We start from the raw sequence: 27500 nt of genomic DNA, 5'->3' as shown, positions 1-27500 counted from the left end.
TTCCAACCTTATGATGGTGAAAGAGGGAAATTAAGGGTCTCATTGGGATCCATCCTCAGGGTGTCATGAAATTTTATGGCAATCCATCCAGCGGATGTTCAGCCATTTCGGTCTGCATCAAAGTGGTGAACAAACAAACTATCCAATGCTGCCGTCCCTTGAGCCAATCCAGTAGCAAGGCCAGCAAACGATCTATGCGAAACATCATTCCTCCATCGTTATGGGCAATTATATCCAAAGGACTCGCGGTAATTTGATCAGTGATCATGATGTGTCAACTTCTCCCAAAGAAATGTGAGCAGAGAAATGCATTGATTTGCATCTTTTAGATCAGGATTCAAGAAGAATTCCCCATTTCTGTTTGTTTGTTTTTTTTATTCTGCTGTTTCTATTAATGACCAAATATAAAACCGGCATAAAAAAGAAGAAACAAATGAATATAGCTGTAAATACAACCTGCAATATCCACAAACTAATTAGGTGATTAATGAATTATTTTCCAAGGGAGTCCTAGAGGAGAAATGTTTTATCTGCTCAGTATAATCCAGAATTTCTTGTTGAATATGATATTTTCATTGAACCTAACATGAATGGTGTCTTAATGGTTCAGGGAAGCAAACTCTGTGATGATAACATACTGCAAATAAAGCCCTCTCCGTTTTATAAGTATAATTTAAGTGTAGGCAGACCCTCAGTAGATGCACTGATGCAGACGTAGTGATATATTCCGCTTTTTGAGATGAGTTTTGCATTGACTGGGTTTATGGCAGTCCTCTGTTATCCACAGTACCTCACCATTAAAAGTTTACTGTACTTTTTAAAGAGGTGGCTGGGGAATTCATTAATTGTCCAGATTTCCACAGCAACAGAGTGAAGAGTCGGAGAATGAGTAAAAAGGGAAAGCGAGGGATGAAGTTGCAGCCACGAATAACTGTGTAGCCCCCTACTGGGAAGAAGAGATAATGAGAGAGAATCTCCAACTGATTCGTGCTCTTGTGAGATTCCCTCGGAAGTCGCCACCACTGCATTTGTCACATGCGTAAGATGTGACAGAAGGTGTCTCTGATGTGTGTTAACAATGCAGTTTTCACAGATGATGGGTCTCGGGCTAATCACGGAGGTCACTCAGTGTTAGCTGTCAAGCCACGGCTGACGGAGACACTGAAATGAGGAGAAACAGGAAGGGATCATTTGTGATGAATTATTGAGAATGTCATATAATGAATCCTGTATCCTGTCTCTGTTGGGGGCCCAGAGAGGCCGGAATCGCTCTAACATCATACGAATGTGCTACATTTTGCATTATGTTATAAATATAGTCATGGATAAAGTGTCTGGGTGCATTACTTTGAGTTATTTACATGTCAATGTGCATTAAATATAAAGCCACATATAAATACACTGAATATTTACAAACTATTATGTTGCATTATTAACAACAGAAATGCCATGATTTACTTTTCATAGTCTTATTTCTATTAGTGACACACAAAGGGACACACTGGTTATCACAACATAAATTGTATTAGTTTGAAGTAAACTGTTTGCCATCAACTCCAGTAAGAAGAAAAACGATGTCAGTTTTTCTCAATTTCTGTAGCAGTTTGTTAATTATCCATAATAGACACTGACCTTTACTCCTGCCAGTTATAGTAATGCTCATTTTATGCCTGACTGGTTCTGATTCAAAATTATTAAAAGGGGAATAATTCATTTCTTTTAAGATTGATTTCTGTGTCCAAAGAATTGATTTTTTTGTCTATAAAATTTTTCAATAAACTCAGTGTTATCACAGCCACCAGTGGTTAAAAAGCTGATCAGCACATAGATCTACGTGCTTAAATGTCACCACCGTCTGCCGCTAGAAATTAACTGCAGAGAATGTTAATTGTTGCCCTGAAACATGGGTTTGTAGATACTAAGTGAAAATATGTCGCTTTTTATTGGGGGAAACGACAACAAGCAATAAAATGTTGCCTTGTGGGATTTGACAGATCAATAATGTTATCTAAGCAGTCCTATTATGAATTTGAATTGCTCTTTTATGTGTAATCTACACAGTTTGGCATAAGCGATTGTGTTTTAGCACTTAAAGTCACTTAAAGAGGAGAAACACATATCTGTAGTAGCATTCTGTACTGTAGCATCCTTGCTACACGATACCAAGGTTAAGAAATTAAGAGTTATGGTGAAACTGTCCTCCATGTTAGCCAGTAATACAGAAACAAGGAGATGCATCTGTCAGCTATATCAAATGCCAAACATTCGGTGGGTAGCTGGCTGGTTAGGAAGGTGGGCATTACGATTTGGTCTGGAAACCAAAACTATTTGGAGAATATGAGCTGTGTGGGAGCTGCTGGACCAGTGTTACTAAACTTTGGATGAAAAAGCCAATGAGACAAGCTAGCATAGCTTTTTTTTTCTATCTAGGAGTAGGTTACAGCCCTCAGTAGCCTGTGTATGGTTCATATTGTAATTACTGTTTTGTCAGCGTTAAACAACTACAGCTCCCACGAGTCTTAGCCATATGGTGTGCTGTTAAAACCTCATCAGAAGTGTTAAACACAGATAGAATAATGTTGATATCTTTGAAAAATGACAAGGTGCTTTGATTATACTCTCCTGTATCAATACCAGACACATATTTTTAGTATCATATCTGAAAACATCGTCTGGCTACAGTGCAACAGAGGCTAACAAGGTATTCTGTTACTGAGGCAATGGTGAGGACAAGAACAACCTTCCCTCCTTGGAAAGGTGACTGCCTGCCATTTTTGCTGCCCCGTTTTATTCGGATCAGACTTCAGTCAATCTGGCTCTTTGATTTCAAGACCATCAGTACGGCTGCTTGACTGATGCGGTTCAAAGCACGGGAAATTATTCTGTGTTTCCAGCTACCAATAAATGTGAGGTATAAACACACCGATCAGTTGGACAGTCAGTCAATCAGTCAGTGTCTGTCTGTAATCTGACATTTTACCCATAACCTCAAATGGCACTCGCTCACTTGGTATTGAGTGATGCTCGCTCGCCCCTATTGCAGTCTTGCTAGCGTGTGACATTGATTTTTCCACTTCAGTACCAGCTGTATATAACACATACTTGAAAACACTCCTGATAAAGCAGAAATTTCACCTTTATGTATCTTCTTCAAGTTTGTTCTTGAGTCTGGAAGAGGCTCCTGGTTGCCCCTTGTGGCAGGAAGAAAAAAAAAAAAAAAACCTACGACAACGGCGGATCAAACTGGCCGTCAGGTGCCAGCCAGCCTCCGGTCTTGGTGCACGGTAATGAGCCCGTTACGGCTCAGCGCTCCACAGTGAGGTGAAGAAGACACCGCACTATAAGAGTTACCTGGACAAGTGACTCAAAGGTGACGTTTATGCAGTATCAGAAGCATTTTCTTTTGTTTCGCAAGAGAAAAGACTTCAAGAATTAGGATAAACTGGTTGGTTTCAACAAGGCGAAGACCTGACATTTGCAAAGCTGGAACCAACAAACATTTGGCATTTTGCTTGATAACATAGGTAGCTGGATAGAATATCTGAATGGTAATTGATTAGGTCTGTAGAGAAGCGCAGCGATACAGCAGGTTACATCCACTCCTCTCATCTAACTCTTCTCGACAGTGATGAAATAAACCTAATTATTCCTGCACGTCAGTAACTTCAACTAAAGCAGCAGTGGATGCTGTCAGCGCTAAATATGCGATAACGATTAGATTAAAACAAACAAAAAAAAAGATGAGTGCTCCAAGAGATGTTTTTTATTATGAATATTTACATACATGCCAATCAAATATTTAGCGAAATGGTTAAGAGGTGACCTTTTAGAGCAAACAAAGACGAGGCTCCAAACATGGGCGATTGAATAAAGTGTATATAAAGTGTTCAGAAGCAGTGGTACAGAGATTATATAGAGCTTTCCTTAAGGTGTAGCACACACCCGATTTGAGATCATTAATAATAAACAAACAAATAATAAACAATAAAAAAGTATTCAGCATATTGACACTTCTGGTTGTTTTGTATATAAAGAACTTTCTCCTGATGTTAAACTGTTCTCCGCTTTGACATTTTGAAAGAATAAGTCAAGTTGTACATAACCAGTGCAGAGCAGAGGTCGTGCAAAGATCCCAGATATACTATATTTTCTATTTTATTCTATTTTCTGTCAACTTCTGCTCCAGTTTATGCAGCACGCCGTTAGACAGTTGAACTGGCTGTCGCAGTGGAACATTTAAAGCGGAAATAAAGATATACAGATATACATAATGTTCCCACCAAACCCTGAAGATTTAAGGTGTGTTACGTATATATTTATGTGCTTCTGCAGCTGCAAAACACAATCCATGTTTATTTTTGACATTTAATTATTAGTTTTTAATGGAAACTGAGGCGTGCTGGTAAAATCAGTTAACAGAACTCACATAGCAAATCTCCCTCTTTCACACTTTATGTCGTGTTTACATGCAATAATGACATAAAACTAACCTCTGAGATTGTGAGAAAGTTCAATCTATTACAGTCTGAAATTATATTTCTCCCCACATGGATATACATTATGAATGTAATTTGAGATGATCTGCACGTGTTCACATGCAGATGTTTTATTTTTCATATACTGTACCCTGTCCATGTGGAGGAAAATCATCCAGCCATAATCCTGGTGCTCCATTTCTGGTCTTCACAGTATTTGGTAAATATGAGAATATTACATTCTGCCCTCTGATTACCCTCTATTTTTACTTCATCCTTTGTCCACGGAGATTCAATTACTGGCTGAATATAGTTGATTAATGCGACCATTCAGTGCCACCTATTTTAAAATCTGAAGGAAATAAAGAAAATATGCATTTATCAGCACTTCTAAATGCCGTAATGAAGAAAGAGCAGTGAGGAGATGAGGAGATGGTTCCTTTGCCCATTTGGTGTGCTATCCTGTTCTGTTTAAGTAGCTAGGAAAATGTAGCTATTGATGTCCTTGAACTTTTGCCTAGTTTAATAAATTCTAATTAGATCAGAGCGATAGAGTGCATGAAAAGACAGCTCCTTTTTTTTTCTTTGCTGATTAGAGTGGGAAAAAAATATATGCACGGGGCTGCAATTTTTGCATTGAAGAGCTCATTAGGGCGGCTCTCAAGTGCAAAGGGAGTGGAAGGGAATGGTTTTTGTCGTTCAGGCTCACAAACAGATCACATTTTGTTTGTTTTGCGAGAAACACCGAATTAACAAGTGGCTGCCTTCAAATGAGGAAGTGTTGGATGCTATAGTCTGAAAGCAAACGGATAATAAATATGTATTGATTATTTAGTAGAGCTACGCAGTTGCATTTATTCATCACAAGTGTCTCACAAAATTAGAAGTTAGTCCACTTTGGAGAATTTAAACGCTGCGAGTCAGTAGGTGGTATTAGCCTTGGGAATATCCGCAGAAACCTGGAGACATTTTGCAGAATAGTCACCATATTCATGACAGATTATTCTCTGCAAATTAACCGCTTCGCCTGGTACCATCGGTAAATTGAAGAAAGAGATACGTTTTAAATCACCTCCTTATATTAAGCCTTACAGCACTTTTGCTGAGAGGCAGACCTGAAAGCTTTGACTGCATATCAGACGAGCACATCGACAATAATGTGGACTCGCCAACAAAAGGTCAGGCAGCCTATTCAGCCAAAGCTATTGGAGGGCTTGGGTGTCACGGGCCTTTAAAACTCCACGTTCCTCTGCAGTGAGTAGGTCCCCACCTCCTTATTTCAGTGCTCTGCAGTGCACAGCTGAATGGACAGCAGCCATTGTGTGCCCAGATAATGCACTTCAATCATCCTTAATGTCATCATAGCCAAAGAGGCTCAGAAGCTGGGTTGAAGAAGTTTAATTTCCTCCCATATCCAAGAACAAAAACTGATAATAAGATTTAAGGCTGTGTTTGTTTTGCACACTAATTACACTGAGCAGCTGTACTATGACATGTGTTATGTGCATGGGAAAGGAAATGTGAAAAATTGCTGTAGCCCTTTTTGATGCACATTTGGTGGTGGCCTCTGGGTGGAAATGATTAAGCTGTCATGTTTAGGTTAAAGCTGATTTAATTTACTTTTTTGAGTATAACTTTTTTTTTTTTTAAACATAATACTTAATATTCTGGACATGGTAGGCTGCAGGGAAAGCTTGTGGTGTGGTAATCAATTCCATACATTGGCCAACGGTAAGATGTTGAATGGCTAATTGACCACAGTAATGGTGCATGGCTATGTGGCGGTGGACGATGGAGACGTGCACATTAAAAAACAATTAATTTCCAATACTAATGTCACTCTTGGCTGCCTCTGCTGCTGCGTATAACAAGGAGCTGTCACTGATAAGTCATTTCATACTCCACCTAGGATTTAGTCCAGGCTAAATTAAAGATCAAGATACGTATATTTTCTCTTTAAAGCCACCTGAGGAGAATTTACGCTTCCTTTCCGTTTGATGATTTTATCTAAAATCCATTGTCTCCTTTTCTGTAATGCTGTAAGGTCATGGTCTGGTCATTAAGTGATTACATTTTCTGCTACTAGCCACGGAGTCAAATTTCCTTTACTCTTTTTTTTTTTACAGCATATTTCACGCTGTAGCAAGCAACTTCGCACTTTGGCGGCGGCTCCACATGGCAACAAGACATCATTTTAACAGTTGAATATCGTCACTATTAAGAAATCATAAGATGACCTCAAAAAAAAACTGCAAACTCAAAGCTAGTTTTTCTGTATTAGTGACTGGGTAATTTTGGGGATTATCATTAAAAACAGCCAGCAGGTTCATTGCCATCACTGATAATTAGTGCTTTCTTGGGGTGCTGTGTTCGCTGGCAGCTGTGGAGTTAGTTTTCATTCAAATTTTGATTTATTACTTTAACTGCATACTTATTTATTTATCTACATGCACATGCACATTTACTTTGCTATGGTTAGAGTGCATTGCAACCATATCAAAGCAAAATACCCACACAGAGGCAATAGTTTGATTATCGAGTCACAGCAGCCTAATTTCCCTTATAATCTGTGCGTAAATGATGTGTGTGATAATCAAGTTAATGTCCAGAAAGATGTGGCAGACTATAAGAAACATCTTTGTTCGTGTCACTGACAGACAAAAAAAAATGGAGCAACTTCATTGGAGTTATTTCTTTTCCCATTGATGGATGAGTGCTGCTTTCATGGGGGTTTTGTTATATCTCCCTCCAACACTGGCAACACAGCCGCTCAGACAAACCTGGCTGCTTCTGGTCCACCACGGTCTTTATGTAGTCGAGCAGAAAGAACCAAAAATGACAAAAGTGCAAATAAATGGAAATGTTTCCCTACCTATTTACCACCAAGGCTTTCATCCGGTCCTCTAAAGGGTGATTGCAAAGGTTTCAAGGTGGATAAAAACCTGAGATCTTTAACAGGATACAAAAATAAAAACATTATGAAGTAATTATTCTTTTTTTTCTGAAATGTGCCCTCTCTTTTCTTATTTCGTGCAATTACTTTGCCTCCCAGCATAATTCAACAGCACTATTCAGCATAATTTAAAATGAAGATAATGCTATTTTGCTCTGTTAATTTAGCAGTACTTCTCTTTGATATAGGTTTGCACAAGTTTGAAAAATAAGACCGTGAGAACAGGCATTGAATCCAACACCATACTGGCCATATAGTACATACAGTTCAGTTTGGAGGGTGTTTTATTGTTGAGCCTTTTCACTCCGATAGATGTTTGAGAGGAAAAGGCAGCCGTCTATTCATCTGACTCTCCCCCGCTTCTGAACATCTTTGAGAAAGGCTGGAAGAGGCATGGAAGTACACGGTCACATTGTGTGATACGTTTGTCTCCAGAATATTCTGAGTTTCCAGAGATCATCAAGTGGTTAATTCCCCTGCCTCCTGAACTAAATGCCCCCCTTGTCCTGGGACTGAATCCCTGCAGAGCCTTCTCTCTTTTTGCAGTGTTTCCAATTCTCTCTCTCCCTCAACACTTTACAGCAGTCTAAATAAAGAATAGAAAATACCACGGGTTAGAGAACCACCCTACTTTAAAGGAAAAACATTCAGAGGTTTTGGGACGTCACCTCTGTCACGACTAGGAATAAAGAAAAGACTTGATTAATGCAGGCTTAGTGATAAAATTATGATATATAGCACACCGTATATGTATAAGCACAGTCTCTGTTCTTTTTTTAGTCGGATCCGTACTTAAACCTGCAGTGTGGAACTTTTGTCTTCTCCCCTGGCAGTGAGAACGTAATTACACAAAGACTGGCAGTGCGTCATTATTACATATGCTGATTTTACCAATTTTATTTATGAGTTTTTTGAAATTACGTTTTTCAAATTGTTTTTATCTGAAGCATCAAAAACTTTCCCCCCCTCCCCTCTCTAGTCTGGCAAAGCAATCATTGCTGGTTGATGTAAAAGGCGTCACTAAGAGAGGGAATGCCACACCAGACACCTGATTTACAAACTGCAAAATACAGAGATTTACCAGGTGGTGACAGGCAGGATGCTCTGAGCTCGTTTGCATGTAAGGGACGTTCCCTTCTACGTTATGAGGTTGCTTATTAGGTCCCACACTCCAGCTTTAGGTGTCATCCATACGTAGCTGGAGCTGTTGGGCATCTGGTCATGTTTGATTAAAGAACTTCATTTATACCAGATTTAACAGATAAACAGATTGTCACTTTGCAGAAAGCCCACAATTTAAAAACAAAAATTAATTTGAAAGGGGAAGAATCAAGTTAAATTCATGAAGCCCAAATACTGTTTGTGCTTAGTTATTAAAATACAAACAGTAATTGCAATCTAGTGCAGCCATGCATGGCTTTGAAACTGGTAATAACTGTGATGGTTCTCATGTTTCCAGACTTGGCATCAGAATCCATTAAATAAAAATTGTATTGCGCTGCTGTTGTGCTCTTGTCTGAGGACATTTCAGCATCGCCACTCTGTCCTTGTAATTATTTTGGAGAGTGTATTTGCTTTAACATGAGCTTAGCCAATGAGCAAAGACAGGGCATGTTGCAGGCATCTTCCTCATGACTAACTTGCATATGACACAATGTTCCCTGTGCTGATAGATGCAGGGTGGCAGTCTGAAGCAGTGGGTTTTACCACAGCAAAAGGATCAGACATGATTGGTGCTGTGGAAAAGCTGACAGCATGAATTATGAAGGTCTCATTAGGGGCTGTTGGAAATGATTTATCTTGCTACGAAATATGGTCATCCGACCACACTTGCCTCCATGGTTACAGAGTCCATATTGTGTTTTGCTCCTTTAATTTCACAGGTGTATTGTTTTCAGTTTATTAATGAGGAATTTCCATGGATGCCAAACCATGACTCTATTAAATCTAAGGTCACTACTTGGTATGCCAAGCAAAATAGCTCAGAAAAGGACAAGGTATGCTCTTTGAAAATTGGCTGCAGTCGCAAAGGTGCTAAAAAATGTGTCATGTTTCTCACTTGACAGATGCATTGCTTGGCATGGTGGCATTGAGTTTGGCAGTGTGTGCGACTGCCAGGTCATCTACTGGGGTTGTGTGTCTCTATACTGACGCCAAGAGCTGTTTCCATAGTTTTCCAGTATCCCCTAGCAGGATCATTGTAGTAAAACATTATTTACAACCATATATTAAGATCCTATCCTGCTGATAAAAAAAAAAAAAGAAAGAAAAAAAATCTCTTGTTTTGAGGCGATTGGCCAGAACTTACAAGAGAATATTTCATTAAATGCTTCAAGCATGAGAGACTAGTGTCCTAGATTTGAGAAAGCCTCAGTATTTCACACAGTGTACAATGTGTGGCTCCTATACTATTCATGTAACCTGACTTCTCTCTCTGAAATGGTTTCATTAGTAATCCGCTTCCATCCTTGTTTCTGTCAGTGCACAGTAGTCCTTTCAGTTGTGTCCCTGCAGCAGCCCCACTTTTAGTCACGGGTGGTTCAGCAGCGTCGCCTTTTGAAAAGGCTGGTGATTTTGAAAGTTATAAGCTGCAATCTTGGCTTTGCTCTCTCTTTAAAATGCTCCATAGGCGGATCCATTTTCTGATAGCATCATGCAGCTGAACTCAAAGCACGACACAGTGCTCACATTATCATGCAGAGGGTATATCTTTGTGAAAAACCAGAACAGATGACAGGAAATGAGTATCTTCATTTGTTGTTGTTGTTTTCAACCTCCCCCCCTCCCCCCCACCCTCTTTTATTTAAAATCAAAGTGAAGTCGATTTTCCAAAGAGTGATAGGCAAGCATTTATTTACAGCCACGGTAACGTGGATCATGCTTTTGATTCCCGTGGTTGCAGTTTATTACAGGATAATGTTCAGATTGTGGAATATGCATCCAAACTGTGTAGCTTTTGACAGAGTAGAGATTCAATTTATACACGTTCTGATGATATGAAACCAGACTGCTGAAGCCTGTTCCCTGAAGTGTATGGAAAAGAGGAGGAATGATCTGCTCGCGGCACCCAGCAACAGGGCTCCTTGATGCAGTGCTTTGATAACGTCAGAGCTCCATCTAGGTTGCTTTGTGAGGTACTGCTCAATAACCTTGTGATTTAGCACTGTGCTGTAAATTTTCAATGCAATCTACAGTAGCCACTCATTTGCTACACATCAGTAATACAAAATATATCCTCCGCGCTAACAGCAGACTGTATTCGGGGTGCGTGTCTCGTCACACTCGTTCCATTTTTAGACGAGTTCACATGACTTTGCAATGAGGTGCAGTGGCAGTTGCACAGAATTCTAATTTGGCTTCAATCTAAGTCATTAGGAGAGTCAACAGGAAGCAAACAGATGGCAGAAGGAATATGATGGATAATTGTATGTCTCAGAGGACAATTCGTAATTTGTATCTGATTCCAGGCAACCCCCTCATTTTCTTAATGAAGGACTAATTGAGTTTTTTAGATTGGCTCAAGCATATGGTCCCACCAATAGTGGAGGGTTTGTGTGACGGCTGTAAGGAGATACTGTGAGGACACTTGAGTGGATTCATAGCATTCGAAGGTCGGAGTAACATTTAAGACTCGGTTTGGATATGGAGTATATTTATGGGAAACACGATGCATCTTCATTACATCATAATCATCATCACTATCACCATCATCATCATATTTATTGTTGTTTTTTACCCTGAAGAGTAGTCTTGTCTAAAACACTGCTACTTCCTCTGAGAAAATAAAATGTGCTGTCCTGCCTCTAAAATGTTGGAACAAATAAAACAGTAGTAGAAACTCTGAATGAATGTATATGTTTGTTTTCCTTTATGTAATGTATTTTTTATGTATTCCATCGAAACAATTATAATGACTGGTTTTCTTTTTGCTTTCCTCTGGAATGTATTTTTCTTTATTATAACTTTTCCTTCACTTCCTACTTGTTGTTAATTGCTAATTGTTATGTTTATTTTTTGTAGCAAAAAAATTCCATAATCAACCAGAACAGGCTTTGATCATTTCCTGCATTGTTGCTCAGGTTTTAATACCTCCAGGAAACAGAACAGCTGCCGTCGGTACGAGCAAGAATAAGCAGAACCTTAAATTATAATACAATTGTTTCAGCGTGTGGTCATTCTTACCTTCTGTAAAGGTTAATGTCTTTTATTATGGTTTGTTATCTTTTATGTTTGAGTTATGAATTGCAATAGGAATATATTCAAACAGAAGACCATAAAATCTAAAAACCTACTTTAGGCATCTTACAACCCAGAAATATCACTCCATTTGGGCAAAATTTTCCAGCCTCAGTAGCTCAGCTGTTGGGAAATGGATCAAAGACAGACATGGAATAGGGAGGTATCCCTCTTCCTGGTCTGCCTGGACTGTACGCTTGTCTCTATTTTGGGAACTTACACTCTTCAAAGTGCAGTGGTAATGAAGTGCCTCTCATTAAGAGCTACATTTGTGACAGTCACTCAGTCAGGCAGGAACGCATGGAGGGCCGTAAGCGGAGTGCCCCTGATAGAAGCTACTCATAGGGGCCTCTGAGTAAAGGCTCATTTCATGCAAGGTTAGACACATCAGTCATTGGACATGGGGCTGGCTTTTACTGCCTTTCAATAAAATTACACATGGAACGTGTCCACACAGTGAAGATGAACCTGGAAATGAAATGTCTTCCATTGGACTCTCTGCGGCTGGCGTGATCACTGCCAGTGTGTCAGCTGATAATTCCCTGCATACAGTGAATCAAAGCCTCAGTGATGACAAAGGTCATGGACCCAGGGAACGTTCATTGTCTTTGATTGGTTGCTGAGTCTTTATTTGTTTTAATTTGTGCTGCATGTACTTCCAAGTAGGACATTAATTAGATCAAGTGTGAATACCTTTGTAAATGTGGGTGCTAATTAGGCTTAAAAGCATCACTGAGCTATGATGAGTCAGAAAAGCTCCAAGTCCACCAAATCAGGTTCACATAAATAGTTACTATCCAGCACTATCCATGCTCGTACACCTCTGACACAGTCACACTGCTGCCTCAAAGTCAGAGCCCTGGTATCCTTCTGTTATAATCCTCATTTACCGTCACCTGCTGAGGTCACAACCCAGTCGTGACCAGAGCGGTGCACCTGCACAGCCAGTAATTTGAGCAGGCATTTTGTAGCATTTTGGCCAAAGACTTTCATTTGTTTTGGCTGTTTTTGTTTCTGCATGCAGTCCTGGCTTTGCTAACAGATGCACCCCTGGAGATCAGCCTCCAAAGCTGATTGAAACAAAAGAGGTTTCTTTTCTCTTTGCTTTTTAGAGTGGCCAGATATATCTCATGGTAAGATCAATTCGCAAAGCAGCCTGACTCATGTCAAGATATTTATTAGACTAGCCACTAAATCATGTCACTTCTTAAAGTTTAGAGGAAGGTATTTTGACTGAAAATAGCTTAATCTAATCTCTCTCTTTATTACTCACTTGATTTGTTGATAAGCAAAATGGCAAGCAGGCAAAATGGCTGCCATTATAAACTGATGGCACAGCATGGTGGCAGCAAGCAGTCTTTGCATGCACCTCTTAAGAGATCCATGTTTGCACTTTCTGGAAGTAATTGAAGGTTTGATGTTGCAAAGTGTTACTGAATGGAGGGAATATTCTTCTTCTACCTTAAGCAAAGAGGAGCTTTTAAAAGGGTGCATGCATGAGTGTGTCCGTGTTTGTGTCTGTGTGCATTCGGTAACTGATACTGTAACTAAGTGATTGATATATGAGATGGCCCCAACCCAAAATATGAGCTCTATAATGTCAAACGCAGCAGCAGACGCTAATGCTAACATTCACAGAGATCCATGTTACTGTACTGTGGTTCATGTGTATCTATAGTGAGTCACAAAAATCATCAGTGAATCTTCTGATGACTTTACCTCTGAGGAATGGTGCTATTATAATCTCAGTTAAGTCATTTCTTGATCCTACAAAAAGAAAAATACATGGCACTGGGGAAATAATGTTACAGTCTAACAGTACATTGTTTGATATGAGAGGAAGGAGAAGAAAATATCAAGAAAGCAGACGTATGTATTTGATCAACAGTAAATACAGTAACTGCACAATCTGCTAGACGGAGCAGCTTAAATGTACATTTTAATGCCACATCTCTCCACAATCAGTACTAATTTCATGCATTTACAATAATCCAGACTGCAGCGGATGTAAGTAGTTGAGTTCTACTTATAAGCACTATTCCTGAAGAAGCACCTCCTCCCTGTCCATGTACATCCGGTCAGAGTGTTTAAGATGGTCTGGATTTTTAAATCATTGTTGGAACAAGCTGCACGGCTTTGACCTTGTGTTAAATTGTGCTACCTGTTGTGGAGAGGAAAAGTGGTTATTGCTGATCTGTCTGCCAAGGTCATCCAAGTAATTCTGCAGCCTATTTTAGGCAAATGTGTTTAAGAAAAACACCTGTAGACTTGTCAGTTTTAGGGATTTAGCCCAAAACATGTGTTTTGTTGGTGATGCATGCCATTGAGGTTATGTGCATGCAAAACAAAGTGAATGCAGCATTCATTCCACAAAAGGAAAGAAAGCCAGCAGTGATGGATTCATCTGAATGGCTCCTGTCTCTCCTTTGTTACTGATGCATGATGGTTGAAGCATGATTGTCCATGGATATCAATAATTTATTCTCTTTAGTCCTAACTGAAGGACAGGCACCTCATAGAACTTCAAAAAAAGAACTTGAAAAGAAAAGAGAGAACGCAGTTAAAAAGGATCCTGGTGAAAACTTGTAAATGATGGCGTCTCAAACAGAAGCAGTGTTTCTAAGTAATGACACGCTAAATGCATCATCTGTGCTTCCTGCCTGGTAATACAGAGTAGACATATTATTTTGGGCTGCTTTGACAAATGACAACAGCCTGCCCCTCCAGTTATTAAAATTCTGGTTTGTCTCTCATGTTTACCGTCAAGTAGCCACGGGCTTGAATACAATCCTAGTAGTTCAATTAAAGCGTTGTGCTTATTTCTCAGTACTTTTCTAGTGTCATGTTTCGACATCCTGCTCCTTTCCATTCTACCTCAGGCTCTCTGAAACACAGCATTAGGATTAGCATCTTGGCTTTGTGGCATGAAAAGAGACTCCAGTCTCACATACTTAAAACAGAGGCTTCTTCTAAGCTAAATGAACCAGTTTATGCTGAGCTGTGTGCGTGTGAGCCGGTCCTGTCCAGTCTGATGTGGTGAATCCATGGCGAAGAAACTCTCCCTTTAAAAAAACGTGTCAAGCTTCATTCATACAGTAGCTGACTGTTGGTCATCTACTGTTTCTTACTGACGTCAGGCTTAATGGCATTTTGTAATGTCTTTCATGTTAAAGTGCTTCTGTTGAACTGTGTGTCTTACTCTGAGGCTAATATCACCATTTAATAGTCGATCATTGTTTAGCAGAGGCAGATTATTTTTAAATGATCAATGATTTATGATGCCAGCCATGTAAGTATTTAAAAAAAAGACTCCAGCTCCATATAGGACCTTGATATAAGAAGCGACTAGTTTCTTTACATTTCTGTAAATGATAGAGCAGAGAGACACAGTGTTTAGTGCCTTTTGCACTTGTTAACACTGTCTGTAATGACTTTTGCATTATTAACAATTAATATACAGTAAAAGCTCTGACAGAGGCCCAGTAGTGTCGTGTATGTTGTCTATGTCCATCCAGTCCTACTGCACGCTGCACTTTTACTCTTCAATTTGGTTCGTATAAATTCATTAACAAGCTGTTGTATGTTTTCCAGCAATGCAGCGAACATTCAGGCCGACTAAATCAGAACGACCTTTTGATTTACATTTCACAAACCCAGACACTACAGGGTAGAGCACACAACACAGGAAAGACAAAGTATCCACAGTGTTTAGCCGAAAATGACTAAACATTTGATCAACTGCCTGCTGTTTGTCCAGCCATTAGTGTACCTGCACACTCTTTGTCTGGACCAGAGTTCAGCCCAGGCTTTCTGCTTAATTTGAGCAAAACAGATGTAGAAACGATCGAATCATACTGAAAGACCTTTGAACGTGCTTCTGAAGCTCGTTACTTTGTGCAGTCATGGTTCTTTAGATCCCAATCAGCATCAAAAGGCGGCGATGTTTGTTTCAACCTGGCGGCCTTTTCTCCTTTCACGATACCCTCTTGATATTCAAATCATTTGTGCAAACACATAGGCAGCTTTCCTCACGCTATACTGGGGAGGGATGCTGTTTGAACATAGCTGAAAACCCAGAGTCACTTTCTTTTCTCTTCCCTTTTTTTTTTTTTTGGTCTTGATTTATTTATTTATTTTTCTTAATCCAATTATGGCACATGTTTGTTGATATGATTTAGCTAATGCCAACAGTCTGATGCCTGGATCAGACAACTGTCTTTCAGTCAAGTGAATTACCGTATAATTAGTCATAAAATTTTAGCTTTCAGTGGATCGTGATCAGATGAGATGGCAGATTTCCCCCTCTAGGCCTCACAGTGAGGGAGGTCAGTCTTTCTAGGCTCACAGCTCACTGTTGGGAACACATGAGGCTTCAAACTATATTAGAAGAGATGATTTAAACATCCTCCCTACCAATGGCTGATGCATTGTATTGTCTAATGTACTAACATAAGCTATGTGTGAATTTGTTGTTGATGCATCACCTGCCTTGCCTATTTGCAAATGATATAATCACCTCATTAGGACCACACTGCCAAAAGTAATGCAAGTTTTAAATTAAAACAGGAGTTCATAAACAATTTGCATGAGCTATTTAAGTAAGTAAAGTCAATGTTGTCTTCCAGTGTGTCAGATCTACTTCAAACAGCTAATGCAAATTCTTAACTTGGTGCAAATGCAATGTCGCTAGCATCACTTTTCTCAGTGTGGCATCAGAACATTTGACTCATTGTCTCTTTGTCCCTTTATGGGAAACAAAGAGGGCATGCATTGTACTGAATACAGCTCAGAATACATTTGTCTAATTTTACAAAAAAAAAAAAAGGCTCACGATATTTTGAACTGGGTGAACCAAAAGGAAATTCCCACAAAGATGACAAACTTCTCAGGAAACTGTGGATCAATAGCATGTTATGTCCATGACCCCCCTCCTCTGTGGCTTTCTGATGGCTTACACATTTTTACTTTCATTTTGTTTTCTTTTCTTTTCTGGGTGTGCAGGAGGGTGGGGGGCGGGTTTGGGTTGGCGGGCGGGGGGTGGGGGGGGGGGGCGGCGCCGGTCTGATGAAGTGCTAGAGTCTTAAAAACCGATGTGAGTTTATTTGCATGTTTGCTATGTGTCTACGCTGTGCTTTCAAGCTCAATTAATACTTCCAACTCACCCTTATAAATTCGTTGCATTGTTCTATGCCCTAGAGTAAAGGACAAATTAAATACAAACTTGTGTGGTCTTTGTTTCTAGCCATGTACTGCAGTTGCTTCGAACATCCTGAAAAACAGTATGTAATAAGCTTTTGTTCTCAGAAAACCATGTTTAAGCCTAGCTTTCATATGAACCTCTATTTTGTCCCATAGAATATGGAATGATCGGAGAGCATACAGTAAAAAGTCAGCGGCCAAGATCAGTTCATGACACAAAGGCCCTGCAGGAGCAAGCTGAGTCTGCTAAATTTATGGCACAAACTGGTAATACAATAGTTATGTTTCTTTACTTTATTTTGTTAACTAAACTTAATTTCATCATGCATGCTCTCTCTTGTACTGCACCTTTTAAGTGGAAATGTTTTGCATTATTATTTTTTCCAACTCATTCTCTATTGCTATATATGAACTAGGAAGATAAATTTCCCATTTCTCTATGAGTATTTACTTTGAACATAGAACATAATTGGGTTTTGTGGGTCTGTTTGTTTTATTGTCACATAGTGAGTTGGCGAGTGGATTACTCATACAGTATATTCATAGAACATTAATTAAACAGCAGTTTAAAAACTAAGGCTCTGATGTAGTTAATCATTTCCTCCAAGGCATGATAAATTCAGCCAAATATGAAACACATACTTGGCAAAAGTTAAACTGATAGATGCTGCCCTTAGAGATAAAATGAAGCTGTGTGGCTTAATCAAGTGTAGCATCCAATAAATTAGTAAATGAAAGTATCCAAATTCATAACGACTTTTAACAACCTACCACCTTAGATGTTTTTAAAAATCTAAGAGTATAGAAATAAGTGACAGCAGTGTTAAAGCAAAAACCTTACTTTTGCTTTTATTACTCAGTTCTTTTTGCTTTATTCTATGTAGAAAACCCTTTTCAGTGGGCGGGTGTAGATATCTAGCTGCTATTGAGGTTTTTTTGTTTTTTTTTATCCTTTATTTTGATTTTGGGAAATGTTTTTAATTTTTTTCATGTGTTGTTCCATTTAGATTGCAGTCATTGTTTAAAAGATCCTTTCATTACCATTTTAATTTGTGACACACCATACATATATACCGGTATACTAACAAATACTCATTAATCCCTCCTCATTTTACACACGCTGTAGGTATGTTGTTTCCCTGTTGAGTCGCATCGCTGTGCTTTTCTGTTTCTCATTCTCACACAATTTACTCTCCCTGTACTGCCTCATTTAACAAATTGATCCACCTTTCAGTCTATTTTATGATCTGCAAAATTAAGGGCAGGGTTTAGATCCCCATTTGGCTGAATCCACGTGTCCCTGATTTTACATGCTGAGAAATTACTTTAAATCATATTGTGCTTAAATTTCTAATATGATTTGATGACGTCCCATGACATAAATGTATTCAGAGCTGCAATTGAAACTATTCCTCTTTGTATTAAATTATTTCTCCAATGCATAAAACCTTGACGAAAATGAATACTTCACCTGAGGGTTTAACATAATCAAACATCAATTATTTGGTGACCACTCCGATGTAGGACTTTGATTGTCCATCCACTTGTCACCAAATAATTCATTCTTTTTTTCATTTAGGCTTCCATGGCTTTGGAAAAAATCACCCCACTGCCTCATCATAATATGCAGCTTTATTTAGCATTTCATGCCTTTTGAAAAGAGATGAATATAACAACTATGGTCCTTACTAATCCGCTACCAAATGCTATATATATCTATATATATGATCATTTATTTACAATATGTTTGCATGCAGAGTTAATCTTCTTCAAAGTCTGCTTGCCAAAACCTCCATATAGGCACAAAGACGTGGACAATAGAAGCAATAGAAGAGTCCAGTGGCTTGAACACTACCTGTTACGTTTCCTCCAGGGCACTCACAGTTGAAATTTTAATATATCCAAAAAAAAAAACGCCTGCTTTGAGCCACATTTCCACCAGAAAAAAATAAAAAATGGCAATGATCTGCTGAATAAAATCAGCTAACTTTCTCATTTTCCTCCACTTTTGGGAGTTAACAGGCTAAGATGGACTTTAAAATTATTTGAAACCTTTGTCTAAAGCAGAGAATTCGCGCCACTGTTGTCACGGAAACTCGACAGTTTGCAGTGCAGTGCAAGGGAATTCATATCTCAGACCTCTTTCTGAACTAACACCCATTAAGCTCCATTTTATTTTCTCAGATGTCGTCTTTCTTGCATGTCACCATATTATGAAAATTTTTATTTGTCTATAGTGATTTTCTCAGTTTGTTTAACATATTTTTGGGTTTCATTGAAGTGCATGAATTATTTTTTTTAAGATGAAGTGAAACAGTTAGCTCTAACCCTAATGTATACTGTTTATCTTTATAATCATAGCGATGTCCTCTCTGTGATCTTTGCATAAATGCACATTTAAATTTGCTCTAAATCTGTCCTACACTATAAAGCCTATTGTTAATGCACCTTCCCTCTGTGATTGCAAACACTTTATTGTTCTGCATACACATGAAATCACTCGTCAGACGAATTAGGCTGCCAATTCAGTATTTATCAAAGATCACATAAAGGTAGTATAGACCCCACTTCACCCCAACGTGACTCATGTTGGCCCCTCCCCATTTTTTACTAAACCTTGCCCACCTTGCCCCACCCCGCCCCGTAAGCCCTGCCCCAGGACCATATTGCTGCATTTAACTAGTGTCACCCTTCTCCCACACAGGTGAATCAGGTGCAGAGGAGTGGTCCCAGTGGAGCTCATGCTCTGTAACATGCGGTCAAGGGTCGCAGGTGCGAACAAGAACATGTGTCTCACCATACGGAACACACTGCAGCGGCCCTTTAAGAGAATCAAGGGTTTGCAATAACACTGCCCCTTGTCCAGGTAGTGTTAGCCGCAGATTCTTGAATATGAATGTTTTGTTCATTTGTTGTTTATGGGAGGAAATATGTCATTGTGTTTTAACAAATGTGACTATTTAAGAATGTATAATCATCATTATTGCAGGTGTTATTATAATTATTGTTATAATTATTATTATTAATCTAATGCTTTCTTTCTTTGATGTTATTTTGTGAATGTGGGTTTTTTTCTTTTTTTTTTCTTTCATGATCACTTTTTTTGTTCACCATTTCATATAACTGTGAGGCGATCCATCAGCATTGAAATGGTTTAATGACATGTGGTTCTGCATGGAGCTTGGGGAGCAGTACTGATGTGTTGTCTGCTTCATTTCCTTGAAGGTCAGCCGTGCATTTTAAAATAGCTTGGCGGCGTTTCTTTAAACACAGGGGCAGAGCAGATGAGTCACTGATAGTCAGGTATAAGCATCAGATGTTCGTCTGACAGTGTTTGTCTGCACGCATCAGGTAGGACAGCGTGTTGTTCTAAACAAATCGCCATTTATTTGATTGTTAATGCAGACAAACATGTTGATTTCGTAATGCGATTCTGAACTCATGTTTAGTCAAGATATTTGATGGCGCCGTTAGGTGTAGTGCCTCTGATGCTGCATCACAAACTCTTAAGTAATTATGGCTGATCGGAAAATACTGCGAGCTGCGTCTTCTGACATTGTAATTTATGATGTACTGTATCATTTTTAGATGAAGTGGCATGTGTAAGTGGGAAGTTGGCAGTTTTCAAAAGGGTCACTCTCTTACTCTGCGTGGACGCTAAGAGCTAGAAAGAGAATGAGTCATTTCTAAAAGAACAGTTGCTTAAATACCAGTCTTAGTGTGACTTGTGTATGGCCACAAAGCATCAAAGCTTCTATTTCTCAAGAAAATAATAAGCCACACAGCCCAATTCCATGTATGTGCATTCATTTGCAAGAAAAAGCGATTATTAATTCAGAACCAGAACTCAGAGAGCTGCCCATGTGAATTCATTATTGTCCCTGATTTATCTCAAGACCTGCAGACTTTAGGTGTTTGCTGGCGGCTAATTGTGGTCCCACAACTTCCTTTCACATAATAATGCAGAAACACTTATCACCAAATAACTGGGCCATAAAAGCCGGGGATAACTTCAAAGTTTCATTTTGACATCAGACATTTGTCATCAGAAGCGTTAAAACTTTTTTATTTCTAGAGAAAGTAAGACAGGGAGAGTCTTTATTACTTCTAAAATGTCACTATTTCTAAATTTATTGAATTGTTTCATGGGTTTTTAATTAGCCCATATCATATCATATCATATGTACCGTAGTCCTGGGGGGTTGTTAAATTGATTTGAGTGTTATATATGAACAAAGATGGTCTTTCTCTTCACTCACTGTACTTATATTAAAAACCTAGACCTGGGATCATACAATTTGTTCTACCAAAAACAAAAAAATACAGCTGATGTAGCTCTATCCTTACTTAGTTAAACCCAGCTGGCATGGTGCCACGTAAAACACAGTCTACAGTTAATGTAATATTCTGTAAGCAGACAAATCAATTTTCTGTCTTCGAACTGCCAAGATGGAAGGATACCTCCCAAAGAGTGCGCTTAAATTAAAGACACGTCACTTGCAGTCTAAGAGGAGCCTTACCTTATAGCCACCGTCACTGAAAACATCATCTGTGAACAGTGGGTCAGACGCTGCAGGCACAGCTCAAGTGTGTTGTTGGAAGTTCTGATGCCGCTCATCCAGCACAACGCACCTGCCAAAACATAACAACACACAACAAACAGCAGCAGTGGTTATTTATTTCCCCCTTCGTTTCTTATTTTAATTCTGGTACAGTTATTCTGCAGAAAGAAATCAGTCCAATTTGTTAATATCTTACATTCCTACAGTGCAGGATTTGAGTCCAGTGCCAACGTTCAGAGCCAATGCAGAATTAGTTCATAAACTGTGGCACAGACTGCAGCGTAATGAGGTCGTATCAGCATTCAGTGTTATTCTGTTTGAAGAGTGGGTTAATATTAACTTAATGTCTCAATTTATCAACCTAACACTCCCCGTCCTTATTAAAACACCACACATATACAGCAAGAGCTGCAATAAAACATACAGCATATCAACTATCTCCATGATTTTATTTCTTCCTGCCATGAGTGCTAAACTTCCAAAATGAGCAGCCTCTCTCTTTCAATTGTGTTAATATGAATTGTTTTTATATCATCTTCACATTGGCTGATTACGGCATCAGTCACTTTGTAAATTCTTCGCTGCCACGACGTGTCGGTGGCTCATTTTATCCAAGTTACAGGCTGATATAGTTTATTACTTCGTTCCATTAAAGCTGTCAAAACTGTCAAAAACACATAAGTGCCATAGCATTGAGTTTGGGTGACACAGTCCTTCATTCCAATGAGCACAGCTGGCTTTACATCGTGTTTCTCAGCTTGTTAAGCGAGCAAAGTGATGCCATCAACAAGGCTCTGCATAAAGCATTAGCACTTCCAACATGCTTCCTGTTCTGCAGGGTGTTAATGAAGCCTCAGAGTTAAATCACACACACACACTGTAGAAAAGCTTCCAGGTCTATGAAGCAAAGTGAAGTCAATGCCTTAAACCTGCAGTCTTTCTAATGTCCAGCAGGGGGCGACTTTACAGAAATAAGTCAGAAAGAACGGAAGCCAATGAGAAAATGACCCTATTTCTCACTTGATGACCTCAGGAAACTTTTTCCTAACGAGTTTATGGTCTCAGTCGCTAGTTTACAGTCTTCTTCAGCGCAGCTTGATGTTCATTCAGTAAATTATGGTCCCCACATAGAGGAAAATAGACCCGGAAGAGGGGCGGGACTATAGCTGTAGCTAACCAATCAGAGCCGGGCTCCAAAAACCAAGATGGCGGCGCCCGTGAAACCAAGATGGCGGCGTCCGTAAAGCCAAACTTTAAGTCATCCGGACGTCAAGGTGGTCACGTCCGCTTCTTTTAGACAGTCTGAGAGTTAAATACACCTGCTGTCTCATTGCAGTGAATTAATATGTCACCCAAGAGCAACGGTATGTCTCCTGCATCTGTTTTAACGGGCTAATGGACTACTCTAGGCTGTGGCTGGCAGGCTAAATGTGTTTGTGTTGTCATGGCATTTGTTAACAGGAGTAAATAAATAGATACAACAACACCAGACTTATCTAACAATGTATTTAACTCAGGGAAGAGTAGTGCTAGTTAGCCTGCTAACAAGCTAAAGCTATCTGAAGTGCCTGTGCTATAATAATAATAATAATAATAATAATAATAATAATAATAATAATAATAATGATGGAGGGCTAACTGACAGACACTTTCTCTAAAAATGATCCTGTCTGCACAAGACATGGTGGTAACACTGATTATTGAAGGTGTGAAAAAGGATAAACTGGAAATGCAAGGCTTGGCTAAGCTAGCAAGGCTAAGCTACCCCCCTTAAACACCAAGATCAGTCCGAAATAAACAATAAGGAATAAACAGAAAGCAGAATAAACTTACAGTTAGCACCAGTGGGACTATTAAAGTCTAAGAAACCAGAGGATGAACAGATTCAAACAGACAGATGAGGACAGAGACAGTAAACAGTAAACTCTTACAGCAGTCACAGTGGGCGTGGCTCCAGCAGACTTCCGGGTTCCAGAGCCCCCACCTGTCAGGTGTCCACACCTCACACCTCATTCTATATACTGGGCAATTAGTTTAATACTCCACATTTGGTTGGTTTATTTGGTGTGACAAACTGAAAACATATATATATATTTATGTCAGCTTACCTGGGCTTTAAATTAGAAGAAACAAATATCACAACCATGTTAGACTCATTAATAATTAGTGCAAAACAAAGGTGAAGAAAGAAACAATAATAATAATAATAATAATAACAATAGGAGTTGATCCTAGTACGAGTAAGAGCAGACGTTTTCGGCTGAGATGTTAATCTAAGAGATCAAAGTTTGAATGCTTGTTATCTTTATTAAATTTATGGGAATATTCACATTTTTTTATTGAAAAACCTATTGCAGAGCAAGATTAAGAGAGGATCATTATGATCATGATTTTATTATATTGGATTTGTAATCTACTCTGACAATCTGACCTACTGTGTTGCAAAACAATTTCCCGGTGCCATTGATAATTTCTTAGCGATGTTCAAACGTTAGAGGCAATATTGTGCACAGCAGCCTTGGATTGCATTCACAATTAGCAAACAGAATTAAATCCACACTGGATGTTATTGTGTTTGTGCTGTTTTTCAAGGAAACTACCTCAAACAGCTATGTGGCACAAAATAGTAAATAGAATGCTGATGAATACAGTTTTGCACAAGAGGCAGGATAACAAGTTACAAAGGTAAAACCTCACTGGATTGTTATGAGAAGAGCATCCAAATCCCAGTTTACTGCTCATTAATGACACGAACATTCTTGGCAAATGCATTTGCTTCGTCCACTATCTTATATTAGTCCAACAATGTCACCTCTAGCAGCAGAATACGAGTGTTCATGGACGTCCCTGTAAATCATGGCCACAGTTCAGGGGAAAAAACATGCAAAGAAGTGGAATCCTGTTCCATCATTGCTAACTGTGGTGACTGCCTGCTTTGAAATCATTTTTTTTTTTAAAGCAAAGGCTTCAGCCACCAAGGGACACTTAGCTAAAAGCATCAAAGCAGCGCCTTGAGGCAGGGGCCGGGACAGACGGTAGCACGGCTCATTGCGGACCGTCCGCTTGATTCCAAGATCCAATTATTCTACAACTGAGCATAAGATCCAAATATTGTACTGCAGGAACTTTAAGCTGCTGGATTGTGATCCCTCAGAAGACAAAACATCAATTCTCTTTGGATGAAGTAGTCAGACGTACACTCAGATCCCATGTGCAATAAATATGCTATCAGATATGCCAATGTCCATTAACTAAAAATGTGTAGGCATGGCCACACCCACATCAGCCTCTTATATTCCTACTGCACTTCTCTGTGCACCACTGTACAGTAGCTGATTAGAAAACAAGGACTTTGCAGCTATATTGTGTTAGAAGACACATAGTTCTGGTACTAAAAATAGCTCCAGGGCTGATTTAAAAATTTCATTGCTTTAGAATTTGTTTTGGAGGCCTCAGTTCTTCCAGTACATGCACTTAACGCCGGGATCAGGAAACCAGCAGCTGCTTCAGAAACTGATAAAAAGGTTAAACTCGCACATTTTTAGACATGTGTTCGTCATTTCTTATCACATGAAATTTAGGAATTTACATTTAGGAACACCGCCAGTGCCAAGACAAGACAGGAGGTGTCTCACAGTACTTCTGTCTGTCTGTTTGATTTACATATTTCCCTCTCCAAAGTAAAACTTTGAGCCAATAGCAGATATTCTCTGCAGATCTATGAAGACTCACCATCTGTCAACCAGAACCCAGTTAAGCTCACTCACAAACCAAGATGGAAGACGCAGGAGAAATTATGCATTTTGCCAGTTTTTGTAGACACGGGAACAGAAAAATCAGTCGTATTTTTAAAACTGAAATTAGCAACATAGCTGAGAAAATTGACAAATGTATCAATATCATTATATTATAAAAAATATATAAAAAAATATGTGCAGTGTTAGAAATGCAGGGAATGATTAGAAGCTTAAAGCATGTCAAAATTAAGTTTTTCAAATTTAAAACTTCTGACGGTTTAGTTTTTAATATTCTGATAGTAACAGTAACAACATCCTACATGATTCAGAATTATCTTTTAGTGTTTTATTTAGAGAAAATGACTTTTCTAGCCTTTAAAACATTTTAGCCTTACTCATATATTCCTATACATCTGACAGGCCGACACCATATTAAACGTAGAGTATTAGTGAATACATTTCCTTTTGGATTTGGGCTGTCTGGCCTGATATTTAGTCTGAATGGCCATTTCATTACCAATCACCCGATAAAGCATAAAATGTGGGCGGTTAGTCAGAGGTCTGGAGCCAGGTTACGGTCTGTCTGCTTTGTGTATAACCATGATCAGTATGTTGGTGTAACGACAGATTTGCAGAACCATTGTCAGCCCACATTAACCCGAAGGTCCGCTGCTATTAGATTCCCAGCCAACCAAGGAGACTCAACAAACTCCAACACTGTGCAGACCTGCTGCCTCTCACCCAAAGCTTCAGAGTCAGGATTCATGTCGTTGTATTCTGTAGGTTGAAGCTGCCACGTGGAAAGACGTTCGTATCATGTTCTAATCTCATCTTTACTCCTGTAAGAGGCATCGTTAGTTGGGTAGCAGTAATTGTTATTATTATATTAGGTCCAGAGGCGACTGAAGCTTGTGGTGGAGGCTTTATGAAGCCCCATAGTGTCTGTGTGCTCAGTGTTTCATTTACATTAGTTTTGTTGCTAATTGTTTTTGATTGATTTTATTTCATGGCTCACTTGCAGTTTGTTATGGGTTTGTTTATTCCATAGCAGGGACAGAGACATTGATTAGGCCTGACGCCTTTTCTGTGCCCGCAGTACACGGTGTATGGGAGGAGTGGTCACCGTGGAGCCTGTGCTCATTCACATGTGGCCGAGGTCACCGCACTAGGACTAGGATGTGTGCCCCTCCCCAGCATGGAGGCAGGGCCTGTGACGGACCTGAGACCCAGACTAAGCTTTGCAACATAGCCCTATGCCCAGGTATCATCTGTCTCCTCTCTGAATATATTAGAAATACCAATACTCCCAATGATCCCTGAAGGCATGACGATGAGAGGGATGGAAGAGGTGAAATCATAAACTACTTTCAAAAGTTCAGTTCTTCGGGATGGGTAGCTCTTTACCTCGCACACAGCTATATAATCATTAATCAACACAGCATTGCAAAGGTGAGTAAAGAAAAATGGAATGAAAACAGGGTTTGTGTTGCATTTGAATAGTGCACAATAATGCAATTTAGGAAACCCTGTTGAGACACAATACTGTGATGCTGACGTCAAAATCACTTACCCGCAATTGCCTGTGAATGATAAGCAGATTAGTGATGATGAGTTTTTCACACACAGTAAATGTTAGCTTTGCACTGGTAACAGACTCAGTGAAAACCACTCAATCCCAGATGTTTTCTGTGGATGGCTAACAAATAGCTTCTGCAGTTTATGCCTTTGGCATTTTAATGATCTAAATCTTAATATGAAGACATTCTACCGAAACACTTCTTATGTTTTATTCTGCTTTTGGCTATTTTGGGAAATCCTAAGCTGTGGAAAAACCAAGGGAGAAAACCAGCACTGTCCAAAATCTAATAGTCATGTCATTTTTTTGTCTGTTTTATGGGCTTTTAATCTCATAGAGAATAGTGATCTGAATATCTCCTCCCATTTTTGTCTGCCGTCTCTTTCCCTTCACATGGGACATGCTTTTTGGGTTGTGGTTGGTGCCTCAGTGGACGGACAGTGGCAGGAGTGGAGCTCTTGGAGCGATTGCTCGGTGACCTGTGCCAATGGCACTCAGCAGAGGACCAGGCAGTGCTCAGCCGCCGCCCATGGGGGATCTGAGTGTCGCGGTCACTGGGCAGAAAGCAGAGAGTGCCATAATCCTGACTGCACAGGTAAAATCCTGAGCCTCTTAATTCTGTATCCGCTTTGATGTCTAAATTCAAAATCATGATTTGAAACAGGGAAAACAGAGACAAAAAAACAGCACGTCCCATATTGTCATCATGATTATTACAGTCATGATTACCATAATCATTACTTTCGATTGAAATATATTGAT

The 27500-nt window shown here is 39.3% G+C and overlaps 1 protein-coding gene across 1 annotated transcript in view; it reads left to right on the top strand.

Moving 5' to 3' along the window:
- The window catches only part of adgrb3 (adhesion G protein-coupled receptor B3), a 103121-nt gene that overhangs the window by 24473 nt on the left and 51148 nt on the right, over positions 1-27500 (top strand). The window contains exons 2-5 of the mRNA XM_070840799.1: positions 17020-17130; positions 19568-19729; positions 26259-26423; positions 27169-27333. Coding sequence (XP_070696900.1) covers positions 17020-17130; positions 19568-19729; positions 26259-26423; positions 27169-27333 — 603 coding nt within the window. The remainder of the gene's footprint in view (positions 1-17019; positions 17131-19567; positions 19730-26258; positions 26424-27168; positions 27334-27500) is intronic.

Source organism: Pempheris klunzingeri, chromosome 12, assembly GCF_042242105.1.
Source record: "Pempheris klunzingeri isolate RE-2024b chromosome 12, fPemKlu1.hap1, whole genome shotgun sequence".
NCBI lineage: Eukaryota > Metazoa > Chordata > Actinopteri > Acropomatiformes > Pempheridae > Pempheris > Pempheris klunzingeri.
This window is presented reverse-complemented; position numbering and strand designations above follow the sequence as displayed.